The 25557-nt window shown below is 37.5% G+C and overlaps 1 protein-coding gene across 1 annotated transcript; it reads right to left on the bottom strand.

Annotated features, from left to right (window-relative positions):
* Positions 1–1911: 1911 nt before the first annotated feature.
* Positions 1912–24301, bottom strand: FAM91A1 (family with sequence similarity 91, member A1; the record flags this gene model as incomplete). The annotated part of the gene is made up of 23 exons (XM_010011493.1): positions 1912–2088; positions 3453–3522; positions 4391–4514; positions 4781–4888; positions 5364–5513; positions 6754–6826; positions 7631–7744; positions 9322–9456; positions 9909–10057; positions 10895–11027; positions 11805–11891; positions 12086–12198; positions 12615–12733; positions 13517–13629; positions 13735–13773; positions 14615–14721; positions 15801–15863; positions 18096–18186; positions 19236–19349; positions 20607–20674; positions 22382–22439; positions 23338–23489; positions 24217–24301. Coding segments are annotated over 23 exons (2442 nt in total), but the record flags the coding sequence as incomplete, so codon positions are not given.
* Positions 24302–25557: the final 1256 nt, after the last annotated feature.

Raw genomic sequence — 25557 nt, 5'->3', positions numbered from 1 at the left:
ATACTTAAAAGTGTAAGACATCACCTACTGCTTAGTTCCTCTACAGTGCTTGGATATTGGCTTAATCTCCACATAACAATTCTCATGTTAAATGCTTCCTCTGGCATTTCTAGCAGATTGACATCCAATTCCTCTTTAATTTCTCTTGAAGAAAATAAGGCAACTTAGAAAAAACACTATGGAGAGTATGCACATCCAGTACAAAAGTCACTGTAGTGTAAATGATCGACTTTATATAGATAATCTAGCTCCGTAATATATGCAGAATACCAAGTTCAGCTGCTGTTGGTAAAATACAAAACCAAAACAGATGTATGAAAGCAGCACTGAGCAAACTGAAGTACTACAGATCCAGTTTCTTAAAGCCCAAGTCCTACACTTACACTTTAGGAATGTATATAAAGCAAAGGTAAAAAGGAAGAATGGGATTTTCACAGTTGTAACTGAAGTCACTGCATTATCCTGTGGTGGTATGTTTGTCCTTTTCAAACTTGTCATGTTTTTTCTTACAGCCACACAGAACAAGGCATAAACCAAAATGTTGCCATTTTTCTTCTTGCTCTTGTCCACCATCATCTATGCCACAGATTCTTGGTCCATTACGTCTTGTAGGCTTGTCATGACAGGATGGTTAAGTCTCATTTTTAATAATGACTATTTAAAACAAGGCAGTTCCAGTAAAGAGAGTTGGCAGAGTACTTTAGACAGCTGGGTTGAGAGTCTTAACATTTTACATCTCTTGTTCTCCTCGTGCTAAATGGGACAGACTTTTTTTAAGCTGGCAAAAAATTTTTTTAATGCCTAATATAAACAAAGTGAAATCATGCTACATAAAATCACCCCCTACAAATAGAGCCAGAACATGATTTTAAATGAAACAGCTCACCGTTAATGTTTGACAGCAGCAGCAGCTCATGGTTCAAGGAAAACAGATTCAGAGACATCTCTGCCTACACATTCTCTGCTGTCATCTTCCTTCGCTAATGACTATCAAGAGCTCTGTTCTTACAAACATTAATCAACAGGACAGATCTAGTTATCTACCTTAAACTCAACTTACAACATCGGTTTTCCCATAGAAATCATCACCAGCTTCAAGTAACAATAAGGGACTAACTCCTAGTGTGATCAAATCTCAAGACTCTCCTGGTTTTATACAAAGAACAAGATGAATCCCTCATCATGAAGAACCCCATGAACAGAGCCAACCACTTCAGCCCTCCCATAATTCTGTACCTCCATCAAATTTTGCCAGAGGTGAAAGTGCACCACTCGTCTTCAAAGTGGCCTTAAATCATCATCAGGCCTTCAAGTCTGCACTATCTCAGCCTCCTGCAAGCATCAAAACTCTTTGCATTGTACTGATCTGCCAAGGCCCCAGTGTTAAGATGAACTACAGAATTCAACAATTCTTAATGCCCCATATCACCATGATATTTTTGTTTTAAACAGTTGGTATCACTGAGCTTTCAGAGGAAGAGCCGAATCTCTTACCTTTATACAGAAAGATCTTCAGCAATACAGTACAAAACTAAACAGAATTTATGTCTGAGTAACGAACATAGAAAACTACTATTGCAATTTTGTGGTGACAGCATAGAAATTTAACAATCATCAGAAAGCCTAGAAAGGGCGTGTTTAGTTATAAAAGAAAGATTGTCTCAAGATAAAAATAGTGCTGACAGCTAAAAAGCTCTCTGTTGCAGCAAGATATGCAGTAATGAGTAACAAGTTCTAGACAGTTTAAGCACTTCCCCAATACTGCAACACAACACGTTTTTGTAACACTACTTTTACATGGGTTATGCTGCAGCAGCAGTACACTTCTTAGTGGTTGGCACTAGGAATTAACCATAAGAGAAGAAAGGCATTTAGTGATCGATGCATGAGAACCCCTACTTGACCTGTTCCTTAGGTGTGGTTGAAAAAAACCGAGGAAGGGGACCATCCGTTCCATTCGGATAATACGCCTTCTTTGAACACGAGATTCTTGGCAGGAAGTGGAACACCCATATCTGCAGAAAAAGGCTGCAAAAGAGAACTTGAAGAACCAGCGTCATGGAGCTGATCCAGTGCTGAAATACCTTCCTAAAAGCAAAAGGAAGAAAAAAAACTTGAAACAGTGCTTAAAAGCAAGACAAACAACAAAGGATTTAGCAGATAGAATACGACAGGCTGAACTAATTCACAAATACACCTAGTGTTTCTGAAGTGTGTTACTTTAATCCAATAAATACCCAATCATTATGGAAGCAAAAATGGAATAAACAAAGGGAAGCATGAAATAAGCACACAGCTGCCTCAGCTGCATCTGTGCATGCATTATCTGGCTTCCAAGAAACCTTCAGGGAAGCCCGAGGCTTAAAAGTACAGGAAAGACCTAGCAAAAAGAATGCAAAGCTATAAAATCTTCAGGACAACTATCGTCCTGCTGTTTATCCCATACTGTGCTAAGAGGTATACATGTATTTGGAGGCACTGACTTGATCATATTTGGAGTAGTTTTATCTCCCAGAAGTTTGGTTTTCTCAGTTTAAAAATCACTTTAGCACCTTCTTTTTTTTTTTCTTCTTATGATTATCAGCAATAGAAGTGTATCTCAGAGAGAACATCGGACAGATTAGAACAGGATGGTTTTAAGGCTTCAAACCTACCTGAAATCTTCAACATTCTCATAAGGAGATTCAGGATCAGCCCATTCATAACACTACCTGGTTAAGTAACCTGAAAGTTCCCTTCCTCATTGAAAACAGAGTTTTAGAGGAAAGTATCATAAGACATAAGCAGCTAAGCAGATTCCATGTTACATGTGGACATGCTTTGCTAGCCTAAACTTCCATGCAGAATTATAGCAGGCTGCAGACCTGGCATTTCTCCTTACTTGCTACACAAAACCACTCTGCTCTGCTCTTAAAATAGTCCTCTCAGAGTATGCAACTTTTCATATTTATACTCATTCAACACCAGGTTCTAGAGGATCTTTGGATAAATGCAAGAAGTAACTTGGAATGAAATACGCATTAATGGACTTTTTTTTTGAACAGAGTTGACTTGAGATACAGATAAAAATCTCAGAAGATTAGCTTGCACTAAGTCTCCCTAACATATCTAAGAAGCAACCAAGTAATCAGCTGAGTAGGCTGTGTTACAACAGGAGGAGTGAAGAACAATTGTGTTGTGTAAATCCCATAAAAAGCAATGAAAGTAATTCTACACAAAAAGCAACCACAGAAGAGACAAGTATTAAATAAGGCTAGAAAAAGAATAGGGAAGTACTCACTTTCTACTACCAGTAGCATTTGACATTGACAGTACTGTTATAGAGTTACCATTTAAAGAAAAAGCAAAACCAAACCATGCACGTTTCCATACACCCAAGAATGGCAAGTAGGAGGACAAAAAGGGATGACAGACTATACAGAACGATTTACATCTGGATTACTGCTCCTTACCTGGAATGAATGAACAAAATTAAGGACCTGAAGAGACAGCTTTCTACTGGAATGTAAGAGTTTTTGAAGGCTGTAAAAAACAAGAGAGAAGCTATGTCTGACATGCACAAATTTTTACTAGTACCACCATAGTAACTTGCTCAAGAGTAACTCTAATAGTACCTAATATCATGTGACAAAGCTAAAAGCTTCCCAGAGAAAGCTTGGTAATATTGTCATTACTGAAGAGGTGCTCAACTTATCTGCTCTAGAGTCTAGACAGCTAAATGCTTTTCCCCACCATTTACACCACACTAAAGTGAAACTATTGCAATTGGAAAATGTGATTTTACTAAGACATTAATATATTAGAATTTATCATGTCTTATGCTTATCTACAAAAGTATGGTAACACGACTTAAGCAGCAGATTAGCGACACACTTAAAAAGCAGGTCAACTACTATAATAAAATCTTTAAGGCATGTTTTCAAGCAACCTTATTTTTGTTCTCTAGAACCATGCCCTAGGGGAAGGAAAAAAAAAACCCACAACTCAAACAACAAATAAACCCCCAAATCCCATTGTTGGAAGAGTAAACTTTCATAAAGAAAAGCTACAGTAAATAGTAGAAGATAGCGTGACCATGAACCATGACTAAACTTGGCAAATAAGATACCAACAGTAAAGAAAATTTCCACAAGAGCTAAATGCATTTTACATCAAAGCATTGCCAGTAAGCTTCCCTCACACCCCCACCCCTGAACAGTTAGGAGGAAAAAGCAAGCCTGCACTAGGAAGGGGAGATGAGTAGGAAGGCACCCAAGTTTACTTTTATTTCCTCATCTTAGCTCAGTTCTGCTCTTAACACTCATTGAGCTGTAGGTGTCATTTCTTTGCACAACCTCTGGACATAACACATACAACCTGTTAAACCAATAGCTGATGAATTACAACTCACCTTTCCTTTCTACATAACCCATGAGTGGCAATTTTTCTGCAGACCTTCTGATTCAACTCAGAGCTGAAGAGAGGAATGCCAAAGCATAATTCCAGGGGAACCCATTCCAGTTCTGTTGTGGGTACTACAGGAAGTAAACCAAAAGACATTCAAAAGAAAAGACACAGGAAGAATACTGACCCCAAAATCAGTTAGATCAGGATCCACTAGACCATTCATTCTTTTTAAGACAGTACATTTACAACTGCTCAAAGATTTAAGGGAATATGAATTTTAAGGAGGAAGCACGGTTAGTGTTCCACTTGTCCCAGACAATAATCAAACCCTCTATGTTCAATCCATCTCAATGGACTGAAAATGTTTAGTACAAACCATCTGACATGTTTTTACCTTCAAGGCTTTGCTTGACTGCAGAATCCACTGGGGTTTCTTCTATTACCATCTCAAATGATTCTGTGCTCCCGTTTACATCAGATCCTGATGCTAGGTCAGCCTCTCCTAAAGGTAAAGTAATTCTTACATTAACATGGATATGAACCTGTTTAGTTACCACTGGGTGTAAGGAACATGACACAAGCTTTGCCTAAACACCATACAGCTATATAACTGGAGAAGGGGACATGGAAAAACATATGGCCTGACTCCTTTTAGGACTTGGTTACCTCAGGATCCCAAACATGCTTATGAATGATTAAGTTCTTGCACATTACAATGACACAATCTTGAAATTATTCTTTTTTAATTCTTTTGACTGTTCTAGTCCAATGATTTTTTTAGTCTGTATCTGCTATTTCCGAGCTAGTCACAAAGAATATGAAGTAAGCCTACTGCCAATAGATCTGCACTCAAAATGAGTTCTTGTGTTGGATAGTATTCGGTACAGTTCCAAATCAAGGAATTTAATCCTTTGCTAAAGTGACTGTAAGCAAAATTAAGGGAATACAGGCAAAAAAGACAATTATTGGTTACGAACCTCTTCCATCAGAAGCATCACTCAGCTTTCTGTTAGCATGCCGACTTGAAGGGTTCAGCATAGTGACATAGCCACAAAAGTGCTGCAGGTCTACCTTGTTTCTCAATATCTTCAAAGCCGTATGAATACCCATGTTCACACGAGAGAAGTCTAGTAGAAAACAACACATATTCCAGCTTACTTTATGAGAAACCTCCTCTTTCATACAGTTCATCTCTAGGCCAAGCTAAGTTTCTTATCTGGGTTTTTCTCTCTTGTAGCATTCCATCTTAGCGATCAAATTGGTAGGTCTGGGATAACAGATAAGTGATCACAGCCTTCCCACACCAAACACTCATCACTATTTTACAGTACAGTAAAAAAGCAAAGGAGAATGAAAAATACAAACAGAAGACTCTCTCTCTCACACACAGACACATACAAACAGCAGAGATGGCAAGGTTCAGCTAGGGAGCTCTTTCAGTGCCAGAGTTTTTCATGGCAAATTCAATACAAGATACATGTTCCACATAACTGAAATTCTGCAGAATTAAAACAGACTAGTAGAGGTTAACAAGGAGTTTCAACATGGAGTTGTTCGTACTAGAACTTACAGGTTCTGCCTTCAAGGTTTTTCACCTAGCATCAAGTTGGAAGAACACAGACATCCCAGAGAATGAATATAAAAATAACTCATTTTGAACCTAGTAAAAACTAACTTAGGAAGTTCGCTTTACTTCCAGTTGGCCCAGATTCTTCTATGTGATAGCTTCAGTAATTTTAGAGTTCGTATCTGGAACTGCATACTTTTAAGACAGCTCTCAGTTGGGAAGCCTATGGCCTCAGCTATGCAAATCTTGTGTTCTACTCACTAGTATTTCAGAGCATGTTAATGCCTGCCTTTCAGAATCATTTGAGCTAGGTAGACTTTGGAGAAATAGATTTTGCTAGCTAAGCTCTTCCCAGGGAAAACCATCCATAATAGTTCCTAGTGCTACTAATCAAGATTGTTTGTTCAATTTTGGTCTCATCAGTCTTACAGTTAAGAGATGCTAGAATCTTCCATATATTCTATTTATGAAGTTAATAAATATGCTAGTCAGTAAGTATGTACAAAGAAAGATTCAAAGGTGTTTGTGGAATTTACTTCTTTACATCTGTTCTAGGAAAGAAGAGAGGCCAGAAAACACATTCTAATTAAGACAGGTTAGACAGGAAAGAAAAGACCGTATCTCAAGCTCAGAACAGACTTGTCAACCATTTAAATGTTCTTTCAATTTTCTTATCTAACTTGACTTGCAAGTCCAAGGAAATCTGTATTACAAGGATTACTGCAACCTTCCAGCACAAGGTAATGTGCAAGAAAGTTAAATACGGTGGCATAGAGATCACATTAAAGACAGTCAGTTACCTCCCTGCTGCTCAGCTTCATCAAATGGGAAAGGTATGTGCATTGTTTCTCCCATTCCATGCATGCCATGCCCCTGAACATCAAGAAATTAAATTAGAAGCAGAAAGATATACTCATCAGCTCAGCTTAGTCCTACTTATGCTCCCTTTAAAGAGTAACATTGAACTTGATGAAGCAAATGAACAGATATATTTCTATATTAAAGTTCTGAACAGTTTACCCATTTCAGTTAGCTGAAATACATAATTAAATTAAACATAATGAAGTTAAACTTCAGTAAAGAGGTGCAATTTCTTTTCTCTAGTTACAAGTGGGTCTTTGAGAATATGTAATACTATGTTTGTTACAATATTAAACATTTATTTAAATGATTAATTCTGAGACTTCAGCTGAGACTTCAGAGAGAAGAAACCGAAGAAGAAGTCATTTTACTTCTTCGAAACAGACAAACTCAATCTATGGGGCATGTTTTGTTCATACTTTACCATAAGAATACTAAGCTCTCCGAAAAAGTGGTTCTTGAGTAACAGTTCATACTCCCAGCTACCTTCCACTACTGCTGTCGAAAAAGCTTGTGAGGTCTTCACTTTTATTCCAGTCTGCTATATTCCCACTCTTATAAATCCACACCTCATTTTTAGCTAGCAAAACTCAATTCTGTCTGCCTGTAACACACCAATACATACATAATATGCATTCGGTTCAAACCCCATGTCTTCACCACCACTGAATCATAGCAGCACTGGCTACAGAAGTTAAACATATTTTTCAGCTCTTGGCAAAAGTGTAGCTCTCCTACTGTTTATCTCCTACCACATAACAGCTTAACTCAAAAATATCATATATGTTTTCATCACTTATACAGAGCACATTGTACCTGAATTAGAACAGCAGAATGTGTTAAAGCATCATTCAACATTGTGAGCACGTTTGAAGTAGGAACCACCCCTGGGTCGTGGCCCCATGATGTTATTAGTAAGCGATCATAAGCCTAGAAGAGAGAAATTAAGAGTACTTAGAGCAGCAATGGAGTATCCAAGCACTACTAAGAAGTTAAGCATTAGCCTATTGTAATTAAGAAGTCACAAGAGGTAACTACAACTCCACAGCATTACACTTTGTACCAAGGATCACTCAAGTTCATATTCCTGGTAAAGACAGAAGTTTGCCAACCTCAAAGTTAAGATGCTATTTTGAACAGGAGACATCTGTTACTCATTCCGGTAGAGAGCTATTACAGCAGCCTCCTAGCAAACAGGAGATGAAAATAATCCCACAAATTGAAAAGCAAAATATAAGGTAGATAAAGTAACACTGTCTACAAAGAACAAAGATATATCAATCCCCAAAATACCTATCCAAGAGAGAAGGACAGGAAGACAAGAACACCGACTAGGAAGTAATTTCCTAGTTTCTCAGTTTTCAAGATTCAATTCTCCTGCATCTCCATAAGATTTCTAGAAACATCTTTGACAGTTCCTTAAGAAAATGACATTGAAAAACAGCAGAAGGAGGGAAGAATTCACATATGCACGCAGAGGAAAATAGCTCTAGTAAGTCTGTGACAGAGCAGAATGTGAGATCATATGCTACAAGAAAACCTGAGCTGTCAGCACACTGAGATTCCAGCAGTACCAAAGTTCTCCAAGGCTACCACACTAAATGATTTTTACAAATAAAACTGCACCATCCATACATTTACTGGTAGTTTAAGCTATTGACACACTAGGGTTTGCATCAAGCCCATCACCAATGGCCTTACGAAATGCCTACTGCTTAGAAGCCTTGATTCACTTAATCCTATGTTATCTTAAAGCAAATCTTATAGAAACAGAGGTATCTACAAAATGTTTGAAATTGGAAAGGGAATGGCCACGTGAAAGGTTTGAGGAATGGAAAATACATCTAAAATCCTAGAGCCAGAGATGACTGCTGAAGGTCTCCATACCATTTTAATGTATTTAGCTCCTCAAGTATTTACTCAGAATCATGAGATGAAAACTGTGGAGGCCTCTCTGCAACTATAGATTTGAACAATATTATTTTACCAATTCCATTGTAAGCACCAAGAACACTGCCAAGCATCCCCAGCCTTTCAAATCAAAGTCAATAGATACAATGATTTTTGGTTCAGGCAAGTTTGCAAGTTGCCATAGCCACTTCCACCTAGGTTTAACTAATGTACACAATACCTAGCAATACTCCTTTGTGGCAAATTTGTCCTTATTAGCATCTCAGACACAGAACAGGAGAAGGCAGCATCTGAAGTCTTTCAGGCATGAATTGATCACCTGCACTGATTAAATTCACAGTGACTGCAGCACCACATTTTACACTAAAATTGAAAGGGGTCAAATACACTGGAGTCACATTGTGACAAGGGAGCATTCCTTTTTCAAAACCTAGAAAGAACACAAACCAAAATACTACAAAGAACTTGCTTCTGGGAAAAGTACATAATCTACAATGAATTGTACCTCTGACTTCACTTGTTATCCCTAAATAGTGTACAGTGCATCTTTGAAACATTTGGAGAAGGGAGGGAGAATAAATCCACACATATACTACCTGAAAAATATCTGGAAGCTTCCGAAGACGTGTTCCTTTAGAGAGCAACAAAGAGGGTGGCCCTTGTCCAGTTATGTGGTAAATATACAGTTTGAACCAAACTGAACTAACTTCTGGTATTGCAGGTCCAATATGCTAAAGAGATTATTCAAGAAATTAGAAAGAACTTAATATTTGCAACTGTTACATGTACAGATATCATTTCAGAATCAACAGTTCTAAAGAAATATAACCCTAGTTTTGCAGCACAGGAGTTCAAATGCATTACTCTGCTACTGATGATATCCTAGGTAGTTAGCTGAGTATTGCAAGACTCCACAGAAAGGTGATAATAAGGTATTTTCGATGAATATAAATTCAAGAGCAAAATATCAGTCATTAACAATTTACTTTTAACAAGTCAATAAATTAAATGTAATCTACTAAGTAATCCCATTTTTCCTCACTAAACACTACTTTCCAATACAATTCTATAAGCCAATAACTGAGTCACTTTAAAAGGGATATCTGTTAAATACATCCAAAACAAAGCTATGAAGACAGTAAATTTCTAGATACTGGGGGGAAAAACCCCAGTATTTTTTCACCTGGGGTGTACAGCTGCTAATTGGTCGAATTTCATTGGTGAGTGGTGCCATGGAAACCAGCAGAGTATAATTTTTGTTGAGAACTCTGCTGCAGGTAGCTGGATCCAGGCCAAGCAAACTCTCACATCGTAAGAGGTCCAAGGGAAAACCTGTATGAAAATGCAAGATTCTTAAATCATCACTTGAAGTGGAATGTACAACCCAAACTGTGATTTCAGATTTTCCATTCTCCTCTAAAGCCATGAACACAGTATTTTCCACAAGTGAGTTTTAAATTATTTGAGTGAATTCTAATAAATCTGTACATTATTTTAGCAACTCAAGTCATACAGGATTGTCTGGCATAGAACTACAGCTTGCTCCTCACCAACGAACTGATGCCAGGAAATAAGTACAGAGATACTGAGGAAGCAGGGTAAGATTTGAAAAACAAAAGGAAACTATGCTCATTAGAAAACTACACTCCCTTCCATGACTTGAAAAATGTTTCTGTGACAGAACAACCCTGAATAAACAATGAATCCTTTATATAGCCTTTGGAAGCACATGATTTGAAAACAATCTCTAACCCAAGTTCAGCTTCTCTTGCCATCATTATGCTTCAGTCTGTTGGGTGACATGGATTAGTGCAAGGTGTCCCTGTCCACGGCAGGGGGGTTGGAACTAGATGATCTTAAGGTCGTTTCCAACCCTAATTATTCTATGATTCTACAATTTTATGTTAAGTCCAAGCTTTGGCAACCACAGCTCTCATTCAACAGGCAAACCCTGGAAGGCAGGTTCAAATATTGATGAAACAGTGATGTTTTGGCTCTAAAATATTCTTAAACTTTGCTTTCTGAATAGCAGCTTAATTGCTTTCTGAATTGCTTTCTGAAATAGCAGCTTTCTGATATGAATTGCTTCCTGAAATAGCAGCTTAATCAGAAAGCTGAGTTCATGGCAGATAAGCAAACTTAGAAGGATTTCCTCATGTGTCACAGTACCGTTATTTGGCTGATCAGGCTGTACAGCTTGTGCCACCAGGTCCTTATTATGCCTCAAAAACAGGATTGTGTTTCTCAGTGTTAGTGCATGGTCAAAGTACCGCTGCGCTTCCCCTTCTCCTGTGCTTTGAACCTAAACAAGAAATTAAATTAAATGCATAAAAATGGCAAGTTGTTTCCACAAGCATCAATTACACAAAAGGGAAGATTAACAAATGAGAATTTTAAAGCTTTGTAACTGAGTAACAACCCTGAAGCTTAAGGGCAAAGGTGATCTACAGCAATTATTAAATGAAAAATGAGTCTTGGCCATGTTAGTCAGTCAGTCAAAAAGTACACAAAGACAGTATCTATAAAATCAGAACTACAACTCTGAGTTTAGGTAAAAGGATTTAAATGTCCAGTCATCCCAACTGGTATAAAATGATACAGCAATTAACAGCAATCCTCCTACATAACTCTACAGTTGTCCTTCTGGAATAAACCTTAAAAGGTAGATAGATTAAACATTCCAGGATATAATGGCCAAATTTTCCTACAGAAATGATGTGCAGGTTTCAGAAATATTAACACCTTACTAGAAAGAAAGTGATTTCCACTGAACAAGCCCTAATACAGGTGTGTGTACAGGGACTTGGGCAAATGCAGGTTGCGAACTCAACTTTGCTCATCAGACCCACCATATTTATACACATGCATGAAGTGTGTCCCTGTAAAGTCACTAGAGGTATAAATTTTGTGAATCAGAAACATTTTATCTGAACTACTTAGGTTCAATATGATAAGATGCTTGTTCTTACCACTGAATTGCTAAGCAAGCAGGTTTAAACAATGAAAACACTGGGGTTTTTAAGGGCCCCTTAACACTTCAAGTTCTGAAAAGCATTTGGTCAAACATGTAACAGACTACCTTTTCCAGCTCCACCAAGAAGCTGTCAAGACTCTCATCTGACAGTTTCCCAACTTCAAACATAGTGACTGCATGACTTTTCAAGTTCTGGAACAACAAAACAAAACTGTCTTATTTCTTTGAGAATGGAATGGGCAAGTAGAAGTTTTATTACGCAAAAACATTTCTTAACAACAAACAATATGGAAGGTTTTTTAACAGCTGTATTATACTGAAGTTAAGGTATTTTAGAGCTCTATGTATCTACTCTTGGCATAATACATTGAAGAACTTTGACATACTGGTGAAAGATTTCCCATCATTAAAAAGGCAGTGAGAGTAGAATCAAACAGGAAGGCAATACGCTTTGTGTGTCCACTAGACAGGTTCAGGCTGCTCACGCTGGCTGTTTCAGCTATAGAGAACAAAAAGAAAATACATGATCACATTTGTTTTATTTTAAGCAAAATCATCAAGTTTAAGCAAAATCTATCTTAAAGAAACAAGGGGGAAAAGTTATTGCCACACTGAGTAGAACAGAATTCCCTTATCACTGCTAAACTACTGATTTACTTAATTCAGAAGTCGGTATCTTTGCATCAACTGATATCCATAATATAGATCAGCCTCATCTTCACAAAAAAAAGCTATTTGGCTTAAGGATTTTAAACATGTAGTAGACACCACCTCCCCCACTCTATATTCCATATGAAAAAAAAAGGTCTACACACTCTGTGTTTTACTTGTTTCTAGACCACTTTACAGCCTATGGCACTCTAAAAATCTCAGATAATCAATCCTAATATATTAAAATTTACTGTTAGTGCTAACCTGGATCATCTTGACTGTTGGTATCTGTATCTGTGGCTGATGACCCAGCTTCCTGTATAGGACTTCTGTTTTCCCCACTGTCCCATGAAAGCAGCATCTTTTGAGGGTCCAAAGTACTCCTATTAATGTGAATTAAAATCCACATCTATCGGTCACTGTAGCACCAGAGAAGTATCTTTGCCTTCCAGTGCTAATAGTCCATGCACAGGCATATCTGATCTATGCCTTTCAATACTTCTAAGCCCTAAACCAGTCAAGCTTGATGTCCCTCAGAGCCCTGCTTTAGCTTCAGCAGAAAAGTTTATCTGGGGGTTTGAAAATACCAGATTTTGAAAAAGAGAGATCTGAAAAATCCAAACACCATTGTTGAAGAAAAATCCAATGGGGGAAAAAAAAAAAAAAGAACCACCCTAATTCACTTTGATCTCACGGTCTGAATTAGCATTAAAGAAAACTCAGGCATAGCTGTCATTTTAAATGGCTTAATAGATATTAAGCTAGAAGTGCCTGACAATTCTTAATTAATGCAGCTTGGCACTTCAACTTGGAGAATCCTTTGTTGACTGGTATTAACACCACTTTCCCAGGATTTGATATAAGTAAGCATATATATGAGTGTCAGTGACAGAACTGCAATAGTACCTGACAGCAAGCAAGCGAACTTCACGTACACGTTCACTGACAGCAGTGCCAAGAGACATTGTCTCTGTGTTAGTACAGTAACAGCTGTTATTTCTGGCCCCAGGAGTCTAAAGCATACACTTGTCTGCTTGAAAAGTAAGCAATTAGGCATTTAAAGAGCAAAAAGCCAGCACTAAGTGACAGCCACAAAAAAAGCCCAATATCCCTTATCCTCAGATTAATAAAAAGAGGATCAAGTATTCTTGTCATTGTACACTTACTTCAGTCTGTTTACTGAAGGAACATTCTTCCATGATGGATGAAGATTATCCAGATTTATTACTTGGCCTTTTTTATGAGCAAAGCCCAACCGACAATACATGGAGACAGCATTCTGCAGAAACACACACACACATAATCAACAACTGCTGGATGAAACCAGGTTGCACGACACTGAACTTTCCATATTGTGTTCAACAGATGCATTATACACACATACCTTTACTAATGATAAATCAATCTCCAAGACGTTTGCAAGCTACAAAAGAAGAAAAGAAAGAAAGAAGAATTAACAAGAGTATTAACAATGCAGGGCAATTCACCACTTGTGGGCTTTGTCATCTGTTTGTTGGTTTTCTTTACTTCTAAACACAATCTACACCAGTAGGAGCAATTTTGGCTTCATTGAAAGCAGGGCAAAAAGGGATAAAGGCAGTCCTGGGGTAATGGTTGGACTTGATGATCTTAAAGGTCTTTTCCAACCTAGTTTATTCTATGATGCTATTCTATGACTGTCCCACTTGAAAACATGCAAAAGAAATATTGACGTTATTTTCCACTTTATGATTTCTAGGTGAATCATGTATATCAGAGGACAGTCAAAGAAGAAAAATCCAGGATATATTTAACGGCTATTTTTCAGGTGCTTATTCGCCAAGTTTTGAGAATAAGTACTTGCATGATTTTAGTACAAGAAATATGTTTGCAGAAGTACTTATGCAAAAGTCACATTCCTACTCTAAGCCATCACCCTGCATGTTTTCACTGCCAAAGAAAAAAATTATTTATCTCCTTTTATTGCACATTAGTAAAGCAGACTGTGTTCCAGTTCTAGGATGTAGAAAATATTCTACATTGGTCACCCCTGTGTGAATTCATTCCAGCTGATGAATTGATTCATTGAATTGAAGGCACCACTTCAAGCCTGAAGCACTGTAAGTTACATTCAAGATAAAAGAAATAGGTAGGATCTTAAGCCTGGCAACACCTCTAGATAAAATCACTTGATATTTATCCATCTCTCTGCCTTAAGTATTTTCAGCAATATGCTTTAAGCCCTTTCAAATATTCCTATCTCCCTGACACAGGGTTTTACTTACCTCTGCCACATTAGTGTGTTCATCTATTGAAACAAATATCTTGTACAGGAGCGTTTCAAAGTAGTCACCTTGCACTCTGTTCATCACAAAACCTTCAAGTGGTGGCACTAAGAAGAAAAATTACTTGCAAAGTTACAGTCTGGCAACTTTCCTTATTAAACTGAAACCACATAAAGCCAGAAAGTAAGTTTACGCTTACTTATATAGTTTTCATTGTACCCATAATTTTGAGGATTTACCAGTCGGGAAGAATAAAAGCCTGAAGACAGTATACATGGTGTTTAAAGTTCTCTCACTCCTTAAGTAATGGTTTCAATATGTTTTCTTAAAAAACTAGAGCCACTCGACCTTGCCTCATAGCCTTGCAGTCTCCAGCTCATCCACTACGGATCATTTCCAGTCATCCAGCCCATTAAATGATTTTGTAATGTGAATGGAGATTAAATCATGGCTCTGACTGAAGCGGGACATAAAATAAGCTACCCTTACCACACACTCCCGAGATGAGATTCCCGAAGCTGTTATCTAAGCAGTTAGTGTCTTGCATTTAGAGGACTTCCACTTGACTGATCTCCACTACAGCAATGACAAGTGCTTCCGCATGACCAGATTCTAAATGATTTATGCCTTTGCAGATTATACTGAATTCAGAACCCCCTGAGACCTAGCACAGCATAATGAGTTGTTCAAAAGCCACCCATATGCTGTGCTAGTTTAAGCTCCTACATAGTCCCCAGACACAGCACATGACTATAACTGAGGCGACAAGACCATGAAGGATGGGAACTGATATCTATAAAAACATTTCAACTGTCTAGAAAACAGGAGTCAAAACCCCATGTCCTTTTGATAAGGAAACTATGTTTTTCTATGCTATTTTTCCTTTTCATTACAGATGTATAGGAGGGTACTTATTAATTCATGCCATAACTCTAAAAGAATCTCATCTTACCTAAACGTATACAAAATAACCTAAGAATTCAAGTTGAAATAAATCCTATATACAATAAAAACAATGCTCTAATAGGGTTGAAAACATTTAGTCAGGAAAAAATTTCACAGCTCTAATGTTTTGTTTAAGCAAACTTATCTACACAGACAAGCAGCTTCCAAGACAAGAGAACTACAGGATAACTGAAATGAAACCAAGAAAACATCAGTATAATTCCATTAAATATTTATTTACCTGCTATGCAGCTGTCATCGGATATTGGTACATCAAGGTAAATAAATCCTTTGTTATACAAACCTTTACAAAAAACAAACAAACATTTTAGAAAAAAGCATTTTCCAGAGTACCAATGATACAAAGTAGACTTTCCCATCAGCCAATTCACAATTTGAAGTAATTTTTGCTAGCTGTCTCCAAGGTAGAGTATTACTTTGCAAAGCATGGATCAATAAACCACATCTAATATTAACCAGGTATCACCCTAAACCAGGGTTCTTTACTTGCAGTCTGATGCAGTATACTTGGAGCTCTACAAGTACTTCAGGACAGCACACTAGAATGACCACAGATCAAAGCAGCTATCTTTGAGAAAGATGAACACAGCTCTGACTAAATATTAAGTTTTCATCATCACCACTGTACTGTCAAGTGGGGTTTTTTATCTTTAATTAGTTTTGTCAGCTGGGGATGCTGGCTACATTTTGGTTCTTGCCTAACTTAGGCTGGAATTCACATACTTCATTGCACGGATACAAACTAAATCACATCAGTACTGATGGTCCTTGCATGTCCTTCCCTCACATCTTCACCAAAAGTCATGTTTATGTTACTGCAAAAATTAGTTCTGGGGCACTTCAGCACAAGGCATCAGCAAAGCTGCAGCAGATACAGATGAACTTTGCATACAGAAAGGACGATAATATGGCAGATTTTAAAATTACACTTTCCCCACGACATTGATTTGAGCATGAAGCATCACAACTGAGTTCTGCTGTGTACATAAGCCAGTGAGAAGCTTTTAAGAAAGCACAAAGCATTTCAGCATTGTTACCTTTAGAGCCTAAGGTTTGTAAAAGCTTTGCTTTAATAATAAACCAGAAAGCTAAATTACACAGTATAAAATAAGCCAAACTTGTCATCAGTGGTGCATTTGGTGTTACCCATGACCACTGCATCTACACCATGTTCATTACAGAAGGAAGTAAGCGCACCAAGAACCCTCAGGTGAAGTGCTATTAAATATCTGAAGTAGAATTGTCAGGAGGCTTCATATACACACAGCCCAGCTATAGCATGTGTGTATATATCTATAATTTATCTAGTTAAATTACTACCCCCCATCAAATCTTAAATAAAATACCTGCATTAACTTGGATTCATGCTGATACAGCTGCTGTTCAGCACAGACAGTGACACATACTCAGCTATGCAAACTGAGGTGTATCAACAAACCAGCTGTAATGGATCAGGATGACATTACACACCATCAGCATGCTGAGGGTGCTTTCCACTGTCTCTCCTTCAGATTCAGCTCTCATAGCTGATACATCCTTACTCACTGTACACAAAATGTATTGAGGGCATCACAGTTTGCGCTGAACAGTCCTCATTCCCCTTAGATCCCCCCCTACTGGCAGTCCTTTATATTAATAATCTGTACATTGCTTTTCCACCCATGAGTTAGTGTAGAAAGGTACATTAGATCCTTCTAAACCTACTAAATCTGAGCTGTAACCCTCTCCACAAGCAGCGCAAGGCCACGTATAGAGAAAACACTTCATGATCTTTCGGAATTTAAATTTTCTTAAGCCCTATACTATTTCAGATGCACTCCAGAGCTAGAATTTCACATACCTCCTCTTTTTTTGTTTTTGTTTTGTTCTACTTCAGTAACAAGCAGTGGAATTCTCCCTCAATTTGTCAGGCGAACTTAAGTGCGCAAGTTTGATTGTTTAAAGCAAGCCAAGCATTTACCAACTGACTTCTCAAGAAGTTTGCCAGTGAATTTGTACTCCCTTGCCTAATATGATTTGTCTGTATCTAATACTTGTTACATACTTGCTGAAACAGGGAGACATTTATACACCATTTTTCAGTAGCAGGTGCAGAAACAAGACAGCCTCTCAGATTTAAGCCCCATTTTTATGGTGTTCAAACAGTACAAAAATCACAAGTCTCCTTCTTTGAAAAGGAAGGAGTGAACTTTTACCACCCAGAATTACCAACTCTGACATTTTTAATTTAGTTTCTCTTGTCCTCATCTACACCCTTCTCCCTCACAATCTTTACTGATGGTTGCTAATGAAAGAATTTGTTGAATCAAACAATAACAGAGCAACAGCTGCTGATAGCTCATTGTTAAATTATTTACAAGATTTAGACTGCAGCCCACACAAGCTTTTATTTTCTTCTACCCCCTCTTATCTTCAGTTGTCTACATCCCCTTTTATTCCTAGTTTTCAGACACTATTTTCAGAATTTACTAAGCAAGATCTACAAACAGAAAAGGAACGCTCATTAAAAACTTACTGTGAACTACATTGAAGTCTAATGAACCAGCAAGCTGAGGACCTGAATCAATTATCTTATCAATAGCAGACTTCTCTGATGTAGTACAAATCTAAGCAAAAGAAATCAAGTTAGTCTTTGATAGAAACGTTGCGCAAGAAACATGAGTCTATGCAACTTACTTAATACAGCTCAAAAACAAAAATCCCAAACATTCCAGCCTCAGATCAGTCATAAGCAATATAAGAATATAGAAAGTAACCCATGTTCTTAATAAAAATATTTGCACTGAAGAGTTCACCACAGTTCCTGTTAAAAGTCTTAACATATTTTACTCGTCCCCATACAGAATTATACATACTCTAGGAACAGTACTTGATTGAACAGGTATTTGGCAAGTGAAGTCCACACTGTAATAGGTTTGCTCTTTAAAACTTCCAGACTGAGTCTTCAGCCACACAACTGACACGACTCTAGGAAAAGGTCCATTACACTACCAATGTGCTTCAGGGTAACTACTCTGGGTTGATGGGATGTCGGAATGTAAGTAGCCACTGCCTAAGATATTCCAAACAGTAGCCAAAAAAAATTTCCACCACTGCTTTAAATGTTCCAATCTAAACAAGACTTGCAGAGAAGGAATTAAATCCAGATCAAATGACTAACTAACCATAAAAAGAAGCTGTGAGAATGGAAGTCGAGTGAGGATGAAACATTAAGTCAGCTCACAAGTTTTTCACGTGCAAACAATGAAAAGAGAGACACAAGGAGCAGGCACAATGAAAATATATGAAGTGCACTAATTATACAGGATTCAGTCAAAACTGAGCTACTGGGGCTTAAATATTAATTTAAGAAAACATATTTTGTTGCTTGTTCCCAACAAAGCACATTATTATCACACCTATTAGTTACCACAGATTGGTTGACACAAAACCACCTCAGCACTGTACACAGTGCAGAAAGCACAAAGGATGGAAAGGCAGAATATGTCAACAAAGAAAACATCACAATTTCCATGAGCTCCAATCTCTGTTTCCATAAAAGAGTTGTTATAAATCTGCAACATAGTCTTTGTGTATCGTACACATAAGGAAGACCCTGTTTTCAGGGGTTATCAGTATTCAACCAAAATCAGAGATGCAATCCATACTAAAATACCTTGATGTCATCCTCAGTGATGTAGCCAGACTGCACGACCCACCACGCTTCTATAGTGATCTCCACGGGTTTCACAGGTAACAGATCATGAGCGGTTTTCCTTCTGAAAAATTTCTGCAGTGGTACAGTCCATTTGAGATAGTAATAAAGAGCTCTTCACATGTGCAGACAGACACCCACATTTATATAAGCTTATTTTTATAAACATCCTTTTTTAAGTACATTATATTCACAGACTGGACTCGCACAAACACTATTAGCGCTGTCATTTAGTCAAAATTTCCCTCCTCTCTCAGATCACAAGAAAGTGGGAAGGAAAAAAATTATCTACATCTGATAGTGTTAAGTCTTCCCATAAACCTATATTTTCAGCCGTATTGTATGTGTTACTAATTAAAAGCCAAGCTATTCAAACACATTAGGATCGAGTCCAAATTTTAACCGGTTATGACATTTTCTAATGTCAACAGGTCAGAAAGCACAGCAAACAAAGTATATAAATGAGGGATCTTAAAGAATTTCAATGATCTTAAAAAAAAAAAAAAAAACAAACCAAAACCTTAAGAACATATTTTATTTACTTCTAAGGACAAAGTACCACACATTCTCAGTAAGCATGGTGATAAAAAAATAAGAGTAAATGCCAGTCCAAGAAAGAAAGAAAACGGAGAATACTGTTTATTTATAGACCTAAACAGCTTCTCTTCCATTGTACAGCCATTACTTTTTGGTTCGCCCAACCAGCTTCGTATTTTTCACACTTTTGTTTGAAGGAGCACCATGAAGCTACTGAAAGAGCAAGAGCTTCCTGAAGGAGGAAACCGCTCTGAACTAAAGGGTTTATTTCTATCAGCAGTCGCTGCAGTGTTTTCTGCATGTGCTGTTCACATACACCAATCTTCAGACTCATTACTGTTGTCTTTAAGAAAAACACACATGCTACAAAAATTTAGAGAGGACTGTCCCAGAATAAACTCTGATCTCAACTGCACCCATAGACACATGGAGTATTTCTTCCACAACCAGTATCATTTACCATGTTTATAGTGACCAGGAGGTATTGCTTATCTGGTGCCATAGAGTAAATATAGCTCTGAAAATGTAAGCGTAAACAAACCAACCAGCCAATCCCCAAACAAACACATAGCACTGAACATCATTTTCTTTAGTATACTTTGACTTTGAATTAGAAAGCTCTTTTTTAACTTCAGGAAACACAATATAATTAATAACACACTATGCCACACTTAGCCACACTATTAAACTAAACAGGCCCATAAAATCATTCCATTCTTCATTTCTTATGAAATAACATGGGACGGGAGGGGGAAAGGGTGAAGGAAAGGAAGGGGAAATTAAAGACAAACTTACTTTTGAAGACCTACATTGGTTCATTAGATCTATATACTGGTTTCTTCCTATACCAAGAAGTCTTAAACCTGAAAAGTAAGGAAGGTTTTATTTCTTTTAAGACAGGTTTAAGATACATAAAATATTCTTTAAAGAATCAGACTACTTCTATAATAATATTTCTAATTACTTTTTCTTCACAAACTGAAAGGATAGTTATAGTAGCTCAATACAGTTCTAACTGAATTTGACAGAGAACCATGTGCATCTACAACAAGAATCCATCTACATTCACTTACTCTGTACAGATTAAAAAAAAAGATTTCTGTGATACAGTGACAGGGTAGAAGGGAATAATCCAACCCTTTTCTCTCCTATATTCACATCAACAGGTAATAACTATGCTTCAAATTAACAGGACTAAAGTTGCATGAGATTTTGATCAGTAAATTTTTCTTCCCCCTAACAAAGCTCATACCACACACTGGATTAGAGCTCTAAACTAAGAATGAGAGCACAAAAGACCACATAAACTTCTAAGGAAGATGATTAAGATACAGTTGAGTTAAACTCAATCAAAATTTAATACCATAATCTCTAGCTTTCAACCATTAAGGAACTATGAACAGATACTAGAAAACTACTCCTTAGTTTTAACCCATATTCTGTCTCAGTTTTAACTCCAACCTTCTAGTTTGACACTAGTTTTTATGATAAAATTATTAATAAAGATGATTAACTTAATTACACCACAGTTACTAACATACAGCTACTGCTAAAATAACAGAATTCTGGGTGGGAGGAGGGAGAAGACAACCACAAATGAACAAAAACCAGGGAAGCCTTTCTTCTCTTCATACTCCTGACTAACATCAGATTTCCAACAAGTTACGTGGCACTGAGAAAAAGTTTTTCCTTATCTGTTTCCCCAGTGTGAACATTATATAGAGGCAAATTAGGACAGTTGACTGACAATATCCTTTAAAAATACAAACAAATAAACAAAAAACCCAACAAAAGCACAAACAAAACTGTTTTCAGAAGCTGCACGCTACTCCTTATCTAACTGCACACTATCCTTACAGAGAACTTTTTAAATTCATACTAAAGGTGAGGAATTAAGTCTCTAGCTATAAATAACTTCTAAGAGACAGATTTGATTAACACCATCCCTAAGACAGCAGTTTGCATTTTGCTCTGTCAGACTTAGCAGCAGGCTACTGCTCTTACTCAGTTCTCCTCCACTAAGTTCAATGTTTTTTTCTTTCCTAATCTCCCTACCCCATACCCTCAAAACACAACAAAACATCTGGGACACCCAGGAGTGTCATAAAATACCAAATTCTCTTCTCTCTCTTTTCTGGTACATCATCCTTTAATCCTCACTGATGGTAATTCACAGGAGCATCAACAGCCTTTCAGTGGCTTGATAAAGCTTTCTGCCCAACATGTGCCAAAAAACACACTAGGGAAGAATCAGCAGCTCAGCTTGCTGACACACAACAGCCAAGTAAGACTTTACTCCCAGAAGTGCAAGCAAACAAGAATGCAATACAAGCAAGGCCAGAAGCTGCACAAGCTTTTGCCCGCTTGCACTCACAGTAGCCCAGTTCCAGCACTGACCATACGGATGGAACTCTGTATGGAGAGCACACACTCCTTAGTATCATTAGTTAAATGCTTCTACACCTTCATTCACATGCTTATGTTCAAGCAAACAGATGCCAACAAATCTGTTTTCAGAAGCTCCTTATTTCCACCTCATTGAAGCAGTAATGCAACTAGAGAATACTTACAATCAGCAGCAGTGAAGTTGGGTAATGAATCATAGCTTTTTTCACTGTTCATTATATCCTAAAAAAAAAAAAAAAAATCCAAGAAAAATTAGCTACAGCATCAAGAAAGTTATCATTTCAGACAAGCAGGTCCAGCAGTCTGCCTGCCTTTTAAGAACAAAATGAAATTACACCAAATCTATTAAAGTCAGTTACCTTATCAAACTTGCCAATTACTTGAGTAATCATTAACTTATTGTGTAAATGTCTCATAAAAAAATGAGACTTCTGTTTAATGCAAGCTTTTAAAAAAATGCTGATTGAAAGAATAAACATAATACTGCATCTGTCTTTACACAAAAAACAGCACATGGAATTGCTAACAGTAATAACAGAACAAACTAACAACTAACCCGTTATGCCTGCAATCACTATGCACAAGATATCAGAAGTGCTTTTTTGTATCCAGTGACAACAGAAGGTTGCCAGAGTGCTGACAGGAAACAGAACCATCTTTGTTCTCATAAAAAAAGGATGTGCTTCAAGCTTTTAAAAAAGCTTCTACTATGGTTAAGTGTTCTTTTTGAAAAAGGCCACAGAAGAAAATAACCATTCAAATGTGCTGGGTTTTAAAAATTATAATTCTCTTTGTTTCATTAAGCTGATAGAATAAGGTATTTCTTTTACAGTTTGAAGTGAAGAGTCACAAATCTCAAACACTGAAAGAGAAAGACAGGCCTCAGAGTGAGTCCCACCCTAGTTCCACGTGACAAAGTCCAGCTCTTGAAAGGCTCACGGGGGCAGAAGGGGAAAAAAACTGCAGTCACAAGCATTTCTCTAGAAACCTTCCTTACTCTGTCCTTACTTGTTAGCAGACCCTAACTATAACCAACCAAACTACATGACACTGCCTCATATGCATTACAGGGCCATTACCAACATCTCTAGGACAGAAAACAACATAGCTCTATGCTCACCTCCATTATGCCCGTGTAATAAGAAAATGGTGTTACCCTCAGACCTTTTACCATGATGTCAGACAAATGATAAGGGTACAACATGAGATGCTCTCGACTGTATTTTAACAGATCCTCATAATATTTGCGTTCATCTTTCTTGACATGCTTAACTACAAGGGGAGAAAAAGAGAGTGTTACACTGTCCTATGATGTTAAATCAAAAAAAAACCCAAAAAACAAACGAACAAAAATAGTGTTACAATGAGAGGACTACAAATAGTATAGAGGCAACTGACAGAAAGCTAAGAACAAAATAAAGGACTGGTATTCAGTATCCAAGGATTTCTACACACAAGTAGTCCCAGAGCCTTCCAGGATGACATTAGAACAGAGCAGATTTATCTTACAGGTTATCACGAAGCAGCCCATTGAGACACAACTCATGCAGGCTGTAGAAAACTACCTTTTAATTAGTGAAACTATTATCTATCTTTGAGAAGACAAAAGGACACAGTCAATAAAAACTGAACTGAAAATCTACAAACAACTCATAGCCAATAGCTCATGTGAGTCCGCATCTCATCTAGTGACAGGCTTTATTTTATTAGTCAAATCCTCTCTTAACATCTCTTAATTCCTTGGAAAAGGGCATCATAAGTACAACAGGACTTCAGTTCACCTGTCAACTCAGCATTACAGAGTGCTTTGCTAGAAAAGCTGCCAAATGGACTCAAAAGTCAAGACTCTTTTTGATGTTTTATTATTTAAAAGTATTTATTTTCAGGGAAGGATGAAGGAACTTTGATTAGGGCTAGTTCTTGCAGTTTGACAATAAAGACAGGCTTCCACACAGAAGAACTGAGCAGCAATTAGAAGTTACTTAGCTTCTTTACTCACCTAAGTTATTCCTGTATCGTAACTGATTGCGGATGCTGTAGAGTACAACCTGCCTTTCATATTCCCTCTGAGAGTTTCCAAGACCCTTGAAAACACACAGACCTTTTAGCTGACACACACAAAATCCCTTTTAGTTAAACCACTGCAGAGTGTCTTGAAAGCAAACATAAGCATGTCATTACTCAGAGAGTCCCCAAGTTCAGCAGTTATGGTATCTTTAGTCTCTGCGTAAGGTCAAAAGTATCTTTACACAGCTCTCTCTACACAGGATGCAGATTTAAGCAACAATCTTTAGATTTATTTTTTACTAGTACCATTCTAATAAAAAAAGGAAGCACCTAATTCTCAAATAAAAGGTTTAGAAAACATGAAGCATCAAGCATTTCACCAAGCATTCAGCATCTTGCAGCCTTGAAGAATTACCCAGAACTAGTGTAGCACAAACCAAGCTTGGTGAATGACAGGTAAAGCTGCTGTACCTAAGCACCTTACAATGCAAAAAATAAATAAGAAAACAGCTCAAGTTATAGCTTAATGCAAACAAGGCCATCAAGTGATCTTAGGTCACAAGATCAAGGCACAAGCATAGCACATTACTTGACTATCATGAAAGAAGATAAAAAGAGAACTTTGGCTCATACTTTGAATGGCTTATTTAAAAAACTGCCCCCTTAAAATTCTTCATATTACTTTTCTACTCTGCATCTGCAACAAGTGATCTGGTTGGGGTTTTTCCCCCTCCCCCCGCTCTCCTGGTTCCCTCATGATGCTTATATTAAAAAAGAACCTTTCATAAAAAGGTACTTTACTGCATACATGGGGCAAACAGGTTGTACACATACTGCAGAATCTGGTATCAGAAAAGAAATGCCCTGTATCACAGACAGGGTCTGACGGATTAAATATCCAAAGAGGAGTCCAAATATTTGCTTGAAGTATAAATATATTACAAACTATTCTAACACTAAATTAAACAGTATTCCAGAACTTACATTAAAGTAAATAAGACATTAAATACTAGTATATTTTCTATCCTCAATCACACCACCAACAGTATGGCACTCAGCTGGGCAGGCAAAGAGAAATCATCATTCATGTCCCTTTTACAACACCTGAAATCCCAGATTCAAGGAATTCAGCCACTCAGGGCCTGCAGTCACTACTCATCCTCTCAGTCCTTCCTTTGTGCACAAGCAGGAGTTGTTTAAGTGTCTGCCTTCATGCAGTGTAAGACTATGGAGATGTGCACCTCCTCTCAACTTGACAGAATACCTCCCCTCTGCTATCAGAGGCCCATCAAATCCAGCAAATCAAAATTTTATGAGGTTTCCTCTTCCTCAA

The sequence above is a fragment of the Nestor notabilis genome, unplaced genomic scaffold (genome assembly GCF_000696875.1).
Source record: "Nestor notabilis isolate BGI_N333 unplaced genomic scaffold, ASM69687v1 scaffold2073, whole genome shotgun sequence".
In the NCBI taxonomy this organism is placed as follows: Eukaryota; Metazoa; Chordata; class Aves; order Psittaciformes; family Psittacidae; genus Nestor; species Nestor notabilis.
Note: the sequence above shows the minus strand (reverse complement) of the source record. Positions and strands in the feature narration are given on the sequence as shown.